This window comes from Populus euphratica, unplaced genomic scaffold, assembly GCF_000495115.2.
Source record: "Populus euphratica unplaced genomic scaffold, PopEup_1.0 scaffold34.1, whole genome shotgun sequence".
NCBI lineage: Eukaryota > Viridiplantae > Streptophyta > Magnoliopsida > Malpighiales > Salicaceae > Populus > Populus euphratica.
The window spans coordinates 263759-274203 of NW_011499883.1; the positions used below are offsets into that span (position 1 = coordinate 263759).

At 36.5% G+C, this 10445-nt stretch overlaps 2 protein-coding genes across 6 annotated transcripts; one reads left to right on the plus strand and one right to left on the minus strand.

The window, feature by feature from the left end:
• The first annotated feature begins 6 nt into the window (after positions 1-6).
• On the plus strand, positions 7-5862 carry FAAH (fatty acid amide hydrolase). The gene is made up of 18 exons (XM_011031930.1): positions 7-13; positions 97-287; positions 366-495; positions 636-713; positions 802-949; positions 1047-1159; positions 1248-1323; positions 1537-1608; positions 2079-2130; positions 2651-2731; positions 2825-2908; positions 3041-3144; positions 3327-3419; positions 4413-4481; positions 4909-4973; positions 5094-5155; positions 5450-5545; positions 5633-5862. Exons 2-18 carry the CDS (start codon positions 162-164, stop codon positions 5693-5695), a joined length of 1512 nt encoding a protein of 503 aa, XP_011030232.1. The 5' UTR covers positions 7-13; positions 97-161; the 3' UTR covers positions 5696-5862.
• A 551-nt stretch (positions 5863-6413) lies between these two features.
• LOC105129739 (phosphoglycerate mutase-like protein 1) lies at positions 6414-10336 on the minus strand. 5 transcript variants are annotated; one of them, XM_011031935.1, is made up of 11 exons: positions 9866-10336; positions 9375-9437; positions 9101-9208; positions 8890-8969; positions 8399-8561; positions 8034-8108; positions 7776-7864; positions 7344-7463; positions 6765-6809; positions 6597-6683; positions 6414-6515 (listed from the first exon to the last, which is right to left on the minus strand). In XM_011031935.1, exons 2-11 carry the CDS (start codon positions 9432-9434, stop codon positions 6497-6499), a joined length of 846 nt encoding a protein of 281 aa, XP_011030237.1. In that variant the 5' UTR covers positions 9435-9437; positions 9866-10336; the 3' UTR covers positions 6414-6496. The 5 variants fall into 5 exon arrangements, with proteins under 5 accessions (XP_011030237.1, XP_011030236.1, XP_011030235.1 ...); XM_011031934.1 differs by having other exon boundaries at positions 9375-9443; XM_011031933.1 differs by having other exon boundaries at positions 9375-9483.
• Positions 10337-10445: the final 109 nt, after the last annotated feature.

The window sequence follows — 10445 nt, forward strand, 5'->3', positions numbered from 1 at the left end:
TATCCTCCACAAGGTTTTTTTTCACTATAATGATGCTTTATGATTTGTTAGTCTCTACTTGTGACACTGATGCTGTTAGTATGAATGTGCTTACAGAACCAGAACCTGGCGTTGTCGTTGTGGATGAAGATGGAAAACCAGAAGACCGGGTAGAGTTAGCTATGAACTGCCTTCCTCCTTATAATTCTGCCAGCTGCTGGAATGAGGACTTGGCTTCACCGTTTAGGTATTGGAAGATACGCGATTATGCACATGCTTATCGGTCACAGTTTGTCACTCCATCTATGGTAAGTGGCTAAAGGTTCAGTTTCGTTCATTGTTTTTTTCTTTAACAGATTTCAGAGGATCTCACATTTATCTTGCAGGTTGCTGAGAAGATCATCTCAGTTATAGAAGAATTCAACAAAAAGGATCCCCCAATGCCATTATTGATTTCTTTTGATGCTGAAGAAGTCAGGAAACAGGCTGCAGCTTCTACAAAGAGATTTGAGGAAGGTATTTCTAAATTACATTTGATAATATATACTGGCTTCCAGAGACACCGTTGTAGACTTTTGGATTTACAGATAAGCTGTGGTAAAACCTAAACTGCAATTAATCATCTTATGTGCTTTGTGGGTTGCTTGACTGTGTAGGAAGTTCAATATCCATCCTGGATGGCATTTTCATCGCAATCAAGGATGATATAGATTTGTATCCGCATCCATCCAAGGGTACATAATGGCACCTCTTTTCCTGATTTCTCGACATATTTTGTAAAGATTCTTAAAATTCTAGGTAAAACTTGATCCTTGATGACAGGTGGTACAACATGGATGCATGAGGTCCGTCCTGTGGAAGAGGACGCGGTTAGTGTTTCTAGACTGCGTAGCTGTGGGGTGATATTTGTAGGAAAGGCAAATATGCATGAGTTTGGCATGGGTACTACTGGGAACAATCCAAATTATGGGTCAGTTAATTAAACTTCCTAATTGATGTTATTCATTATTGCATGATTAACTAAATTCTTTTAGTTTTTAGTTCTTAATTACAATCTTATGGTGCAGAACAACAAGAAACCCTCATGCAGTGGATAGGTACACAGGCGGATCTTCCTCAGGCCCAGCAGCAATTGTAGCCTCTGGTCTATGCTCAGCTGCCTTGGGAACTGATGGTGGAGGTTGTGCAGATATTTTTGCTGGTCTAGCTTGTAATTGGTTTTAACAATATACTAATTGTGTACGTTTGATTTAATGAAAGAAATGCAGGTTCAATCCGCATTCCCTCTTCTCTCTGTGGTGTAGTGGGTTTGAAAACAACATATGGTCGGACAAACATCAAAGGGTAAGCTTTTTATGATTGTTCCATTGTTGCACATTATTACCAGCTTTGGTGTTCCTGTGTTTCTTAACAGTACTCCTTTGAGGCTTGATTAAATAAAAAAGGGCAAAAAATGAATGGAATGGATGGAATGGATGACTTGTTATGAAAAGTTTAGTTTTCAGACACTAGAGATTTCCTTAGCCCTAACTCTTTCTTGGTGATATAATGATGTAGTTCCTTATATGATTATGGGACCGTGGAAGTTATCGGACCAATTGCATCTTCTGTGGAGGATGTCATGCTTGTGTAAGTATTTCAATCTTGTTAATGGATTTTACTGGCTAGAGAGTTATCTGTAAGCAGTCAGACCATACATATATCTGTATTGTGGTTGAGCAAGCTGCTGTCTCTTTTTTTTCTGCTGAAACTTCACTTAGGTAACACAAACTGTGTGCTTCTCATTGACCGCATGGCTTCAAAATATTTGCTAAATACATGTATTCTATGTAGAAAGAGATATCATCCATTGCTGAACATGTTCATTACTAGTCTGCTACCCTTACTCATTAGAAGATATTCCAGCTGATAAAAATGAAAAAGAGGGGGAGAGAAAATACACTGTTTGAATTCTTGGTGTAATTTGTGGTTGCATTCATTACACTCGCTAAAGCCAAGACATGGACTTAGTTGATGTTTGAATTTTTGATGAAATGAACAGTTGATTTCAATGTTTTCTTTGTTAAAAAAAATCACCTTACAATCTGTTGATTTGTCAGGTATGCAGCAATTTTGGGCTCCAATCCTGCAAATAGGATCAGTTTGAATCCGGTAATTTCATAAAAATCATCATCTGTCTAAAGAATAAAAAATCTACTCTAGTCACTCTACCAGTTCCCCCTTGATCTTTTTGAAGTTTGACTCCTTTCACCACAAATAACACATCTTAATTAGTTTCTGTGGTTTCCTGCTTCATGAGCTGACAAGCTTTTTATTTCTGAAAATTGTAGAGATCTTGAGTTTATAGTCATCATTGTCTGTGTCTAAATCCACACATTGGTGTTCATTGTCATTATAATTCACTCTGCTATTCTGCTTGTTATTAAGATTCATGAGACTTGTTTGCCTATTCTTTCACGCATTGTTGTTCATCTTCACTCCATGCATCTTGTGGGAAACCTTAATGTTCCAAGCATATAGTTCTGACACAGATGGTACGTCCTTCGCACTGCATTCACATATTTTAGACTTTTAACTGAAGCTAATGATTCCTTATAACTTCTAACTACTTGTTAGGATGCAGTTTTCTTGCTATCTACTTTCGTTATAATGTTGTGCATGTCCTTTGTAGTCACCCCCTTGTTTGCCAAATTTGTCATCATGTGACAATGCAGATGCTTTAGGATCATTGCGACTGGGAAAATATACTGCGGTGATTCCATTTCTCTTTTAATTTTAAGTAGATTGATTCAATGTTTTAACAATCAAAAGAGTAGTTTTGAGTAAAATTATTATTATCCTGCAGTGGTTTAATGATGTACAGTCAACTGATGTCTCTGATACATGTGAGGATATGCTTAACCTTTTATCCAAAACACATGGGTGTGAAGTAAGTCTACACAATGCACTCCGTTTTAAATCCATTCTTATCATATAATCTGATTGGAATAATTGTTTTTATATATACATAAACGATCTCCTCATATACTGAGAATGAAATTTTCTTGGAATATGGTTCAAGATGGTAGAGATTGTCATACCTGAGATGCAAGAGATGCGCACTGCTCATCTTCTTTCAATTGGATCTGAGTTTATACATTCATTGATTCCTGATATTGAGGATGGGTAAGTCTCTTGCCTCTCCTGAAGAGTACATTAATAGATTGACAACAGAACCAAAAATCATTTGAGAATCCATCAAATGCATGATTAGAACCATTCAAGAAGATCATTGTCATTGCAGAATTTACACAGGTAAGAAATTTTGGATTAATAATGATATTCTGTTCTTTCTTATTCTTTTGCAGGAAAGGTGTGAGGTTGAGCTACGATTCCCGTACTAATGTTGCACTTTTTCGATCATTCATTGCATCAGACTACATTGCTGCCCAGTGTCTTAGGTGGGGATAACAAGACCAATCTCTAGATTTTCATTTGAGATACAAAGTTGATACATGTGCTTTTGATACTTTTGAAGTTTCTAATTTTATAGCTCGAGTTTCTGAAGGTCTACATCTATTAGAGGTATCACATGACTAATTATATCTAACTAAAATGTGAATAATCCTTAATGTCTGTCATGCTCCATGAAGAGGAAGTAGCTCTACTTCATAGCATGTCTTTAAGCCATCAAGATAGGAAACCCAGCCCATTTCAATTGTGAATTTGCTTTGGTATAGGGTGCTCCTATATTGCACTTCGCCTTTTCACACGTGGTAGCATTCTGATGGAGAATTCCTCTTGCTTCTCCTCTCCCCATTTCTTGCAGTCCCACTTCACATTCAAGTCTACATGTATATAGTTGTGGAACTCTTATTCTTAATTGGTGTTCTCCACCTTCTAAAGTAAACCAAGCAACCAGTTATTGGTAGGATGTACTTAAAGCTGTATCAGACACATTTCTATATCAGCTGCATGGTCTTGTAATCTAGTTTCTTGTACTGTCAAGGAGTTGTCAATTTTGACAAAAAGTTTTAAATAGTAGATAGTAACATTTTCTAAAAACTCGTCTAACTCTAGAGCAATGTTACATATCAAAATTCCTGAACAAATAGATATTGATTCTCATTGTTGTCTTTCCTCATTCCCATTTCTACGTTCTTCATATTTAGGGTCTATTATTGCTATTACTTGATGAGATAGTTTTATCTTTTGTCTGAATAAATGACACATGATATCTGGGTTTAGTAGTTCCGGCAAATCATGTAGCTTCCTATGTTCATTGAAAAAAAATATATATATAATGGTTATGTTAGGTGTTGTTATTTTCTAAATTATATGTTTGAGCATTTTAGTCAAATATAATGGTTATGTTAGGTGTTGTTAGTTTCTAAATTATATGTTTGAGCATTTTAGTTGGATGCATTTCTTACTTTTTAATCTGATTCCATCAGGCGAAGACTAATGTACCATCATATGGAGATTTTCAAAAAGGTTGATGTCATAGTGACACCAACAACTGGGTATGCAAGTTTTACTATTATCAAGAGTATATTGTTCTTTCACAGTAAAGTCATTGTTTGAAACTCAATCAATGAACCTAACTGGATGGATTTTACTTCTATCCATTAAACATTTGAGTTTCAATTTTCTTTCTTTGTTTTATTATTAGCATTATTATTGTTTTGTATAATATTACTGGTGCCATAAGAGATCTCTGTGATTTATGTAAGCATGGACTTGCATATTGATTTCTTGATTCACTCTAATACTTTACACGATGGGAAAGAATGTCATTTTCGTTCAAAATTGAGTCATTACCTCAAGTTCTATGCACTTATTGGAAGAAGATGCTCCTGCTACACTTGTTGATTATGCACCATTTGTACGGAACCTCCGCATTTTGTGTTTAATTTGAAATGAGGTCTTCTTTTTCTTTGGGATTAACAGCATGACAGCACCCAAAATACCTTCTGGCGCTCTTAGCTATGGAGAGACAAATTTACAGGTTACAGGTTTGTCCATTAATGCTCATCTTTTGTAACAAAAACTAGAGCACCCCGCAACAGGAGGGCATTCAACTAGTTTTCTTGTACAATCGTATTCTATATTAATGAATGAACTCTTGCATTCAGGTTACCTTATGCGCTTTATTATAGCTGCAAATCTTCTTGGTTTTCCGGCCATTTCTATACCTGTGAGTTGTTCTTTTCCCTGGAAAAATATCGTGAATCATTTTTATTTTTATTTCCATCTTAAATATTCATTCCATATCCCATTTACTCCATTATTTCTCGTAATTCATGGTATCTCTTTGCGTCACTAAAATCCAATTGCAATTGGTAAATATCTGAAACAAGGACGATGGCCTGTTATAGTCATGCAGTCGGGAGCAAACAAAAACATCAATATCTATTTTTATTTTATTTTTAATGTAGTTCATCCTGGGTAAGCGCTGCATAATGACACATCCAATATGGTCAATTTTCAGGTTGGTTATGATAAACATGGGCTTCCGATTGGGTTGCAACTAATTAGCAGGCCATGGGGTGAAGCAACACTGTTGCGTTTAGCTTCTGCAGTAGAGGTATGATTTCTTGAGGCTTGAGAAGAAATAGCCATTTACTTCATGATAGATGTTTAGTCGTTCAATATTATATTTTTATGTTTTCAGGAGCTATATGCTAAACCTAAGAAGCGGCCCGCGTCATTTTATGATGTTTTGAAGACGAAATAAAACATTGCATCTACCTTCTATTCCCTGGTACTTCTTTCTCACGGTTCCTCATGATTGAAAAAGACAGTTTATTACCATACTTTAATAACAACTGATCCGTTTTCATATAAATTCGTCAACAAATTTTCATTGTCTGCAACTCGAGCAATTCAAGTCTATTATTGATTGCGGACAACTCGAGCGAGCAATTCAAGTCTATTATTGATTGCGGGGTAGTTCCAAACCCAAATAAGGGTTTTCTTTTCGACATGAATCCTATGAGTGTAAATTAAGTAGTGTTTATATCCTCAAGCAATAAAGAAATTGGAAGATCAATAGGACTGAATTTACATGCTCTTCCTGTTTGATAACTTTGGTGATATGGCTAAATTAATCCATGAATGTGAAAAATCCTCAATGAGACCAGTGCCATGGCACAAACAAGATTCACATAAATGTTTGTAACTTGAAATAATATCAGTAGTTTTGCGTTGGAAGGGACATGTCAGTGTCCATATGGAGACATTGAACCAAATTGTATTGATTTAACGGCAAAAGCTTTTGGTAGACGCTATGACAGGTTTTGATTTCACTGTACCCTGCCATGCCGGAATGCACCTTAGTCTTGTCTATTTCCTACATGTTTCAAATAACATGACTCCTGACTGGGAATGCATCCCAGTTCCAGGTGACAGGGGTGAACAAATCAATAGCCACAGTTTTCCAAGAAGGCAACGGATGAACAAATCAATAGCCACAGTTTTCCAAGAAGGCCAGACATTTAATTTATAATGCTCAAATCAATTTAAATCTGTTCATCCCCTAAATTGAATTGGGTGCTCAATCTGTTCATCACCTAAATTGAATTGGGTGCTTCCTCCTCCCCAACATCAGTAGGGAAATCCAGCCCGCAAGGAATCTTTCGTCCTCCCCAACATCACTAGGGAAATCCAGCCCGCAAGGAATCTTTCCAGGATAGTTAGTCGTTGGAACATCTGATCCAATCATACTGGAGAAAGAACACAAACTCATATAAGAAGCTGTACAGATAGCACGATTCATTATACTTTATTAAAGATTACCAACTCACCTTCTGTCAACAATGACCATAGATCGAAGCTCGCAATTAGCAAAACTGCAAGTAAAAGAAGTCATTTCTTATTTTAGGAGAGGATTGTACATTAAAAGAAATTTAATTTGACATCAAGTGCAGTCCAACTAAATACTGCAGAAAGTTCCTGCCCTAAACTGCAGTGCTTATCATATCAGAACTTAGACGCGTAAGAAAAGCATGAGAATAAGGCAGTAGGGCATCAATAGGGAAGGTAAAGATTTTCAGTTCAAATTTCATTGGCCAAAATATACATTCCTTTTCAGCTCAAATTCACGCAGAAAGGAAAAAAAGTAACCAATAACTTCTAGTAGATAAGATTGCAGGAAAAAAATGGAAGAATAAATTGTTTTTAATAACCCATGAAAAAAATCAGAAAACTCCAGGAGATTCAGAACAGCCACTGCTCGGTGCAATGGTAGAAGCAAGGCATGCAACCACGTGGTGGCAGCTTCAAATTTTGAGCAGCCACGTAATGCAAGTGCACCTAGCAGGCTAAGAATTTTGTGATTAAAGAATGCCATTTATATGCAAAAGCTAAAATAGCAGGTAGCTTACCGTGCTCCCATTTCTTTCTTCACCGATGGATGACAGTCATTTCCAAATGCACGTAATGTATGAACCAAAAACCCGCTATGGGTAACAATGGCTATCTCCTTCTCTTTCCTTGTCCACAGCCTGACAAGTGAATGGTTGGGGCCCAAGGCACATGTTAGATAAATCTACAACAAATTCTACACATAGGAAAACACAAGTTTTTTTATTAAGGTTTTTTGCGGAGATTTTATTACAAGATCAAAGCAACAATATCTGAAATTAGAAGTTTAAAATTGCACATGACAACAAATTGAATAACAAATAATATCAAGCAAAACCCAGAAAGTCTGATGAAAAGCAACCCTCATTCTAGTCACGTAGATGGTGAAGCGTAGATAAAACATAAGAGCCTGTACAGAAACAATGCCATATCAATGGAGAACAAGTATTCACCAGTTTAAAAACTTCTGTCCCCTTGCAGCCAGTTCTTCAGTTGTCTCTCTCACATCGGCCTTCCACAGTACATCCTCATCAGTTTCTATCTGAACAGAACATCAAAAGGTTATTTAGTTTAAAATTCACGAAAATAATGAGGATTTAGCCTCAAATGAGGATTTAGCCTCAACTAAATAGCCACCAAAGCTAACATGCACAGTAAATGAATTTATAACTGTTACTTTATCACTTTATCTTGTATATCCAAATACTTGCCAGTGAAAAGTCAACTGCAGGAAAAAGAAATTGATACTCGCTGACATTGTGTCTCTTGTCACAAGGATGTACACCCTGCAACCCATAGGACACATAAGAGAACTGTGTAAGGCTTTATTATTCTTTAGTTTCCATCTGCGTGTGAGAAAATATGAAATCATTAAAAACTAAGTTTATAGGAGCTTAAAGAGTTCTTTTAATGCATAAAAGTGAATGAACTTTAGAATCAAGGCCAATGCCCAATTTTTCTCAAATAAAGCATCAATTATTTTCTTCAGATTCTCTGCAGAACTTAGAAATGTGGAAGTCGTTCAATTAGAAGTATATGTTATTTCAAGGGAAAAAAAATAGTACACTAGACGTACAAAATGTTCTCGACAATCTTCTAATGCAATGAATGGCGGCGAATTGAGACTTGAAATTGCTTCTCGACCACTGTTTCCAACATTTGCCACCATTAGTGGAAGTGCATTCATCCAATCCGTGTAGCCCTCCCCACCAAAAACTCCGACAGCTGTTTGCAATGTCCTGCATGCCACAGTGATCAAAATTTTACTAAAAGAACATCTCGGAAAAGAAGAATAAGGGAATGAGGAAGCGTCTAATCTAATGATCAAAAGCAAAGAATAGAAAAATAAAGATAGTAAATTGAGAATATATTCTCCCTTCTGAAGCCTATGGCTTCTAGTTGCATGCATAAATGAAGATTTATGGCCCCCGTTATTAGTTAGAAGCTTTATTAATCTAGAACTTGACATAAGATCAATTTTGACCAGAAAAGAGTTGCATTTATCAACAAAAGAAATCCCATCTATCCATACTGAAATGAGTGAAAACACATCCATAAAGTCACTACCTGAGCAAAGGGGATGTAACAACTAATTCAACCCTCTTGGAGAGCCCAGATGCATGGACATGCTTCCGCAAATAATTAACCTATAACAAAAGCAAAAACTTCTTTTATGAGACATCTTCCTTTACAACACAAAATTCAGTTCAGGAGTATTTTAAGATCATGAATCGAATGAATTTCCTCTCATATGAAATGTGATTTTTTGGTGTGCTACCTGCTGCCAGCCTAGTTGAGTGAGGGGAGCATCTAAATATTCAGGATTCAAGTATGCTTTGTAGTTCTTTTCTCCCTCGACATTATGCAATCCTTGTGCATGCCTCACCTGGATGCAAGGTTTTGTAAGACCACAATGCCTTGATTTCAGCGCAAAAGCCAGAAAAGAAGGCAATCTTGTACATCCTTCATTCATTCAGACCAAATACACAGCAGATTCATATCCAAAGTTGACACAGTAACATCATTTATGAAACAAGAATCTCGATACCAACCACGTGAATTGTTTTGCAGCGGTGCAACGGATACAAACTTGGATCTGGACCACTATCCATAATCTGCAACTTAACCAAGTAAAAACAGTCGAAGGGCTCACCGGTTCAGCTTCGGGAGGACAAAAAAATGATGCGAACTAGTTAAAAGAGCACAAACAACTAAATCAGTAGTCGGTTTCATCAATGAACTACAAAAGGCACAAAACATAGGAGTAAGTAAAGTTGGAAGTTTTTCTGAGCAGATTCAAGATTGAAACACGAATCAAGTGTAAATTCATCAACATTACCTCATAAAGAAGGAAAAAAACATCGCGCAATCATGCTAAATAAAGAAATTACCTAAGAAGCTAACAGAAAGAACGGCCGCGTTTTAGGGATATGGGAATTTAATGACCGAAAAAGGAAAGAAACAGACAGAGACAAGCAAGTCATACATGTAAAATGTATATGCAGTAAGGTTTTAGGGATAGTGGTGTGCTCTTGGTTCTTACCAGAGAGGGGAGGAGGCGTTTGAAAGTCTCAGTCGATCCGGTTCAACCGCTGTTTTATTATTTTCCGAAATTCTTTTTGTTTGAAATTAATTTTTTTAATGTTTTTTGAAATTCTTTCTGTTTTACCATTTTAGAATGCTAAAAAATAAATGAAACGCAATCCCTAACACAATCTTAACAGTAACCAGAAAAGTTAGGGAGACACTCCTTTCTTTCTTTCTTTTTTAATTTTTCCCATTAATAATAGCACGACTGTCTGCCTGATATAAAATCTCTGTGCTCATCTCCGTGTCGTGACTCACATGAATACAGAGTCAATTTCTCTTTCTTCAGACTGCTAGCTGCAGCAGGCGAATTGGAGTGGTGTCGTCGTCGTCTTCTTCTTCTTCTTCTTCATAATTCTATCTGTTTTGACTGGGATGCTCCCTTTCTGACCTTGCAGGTCGTGCAAGCTGTCACCGAATGACGTGGCAGAAAGATCGTGGGAGGGAGTTTTTTTCTTTTCTAGTCATCTTTTATGTATTTTACAGGGACAAAGGATGGCAAGTGTTTATTGAATAATATTATTATTAGAAAGTCA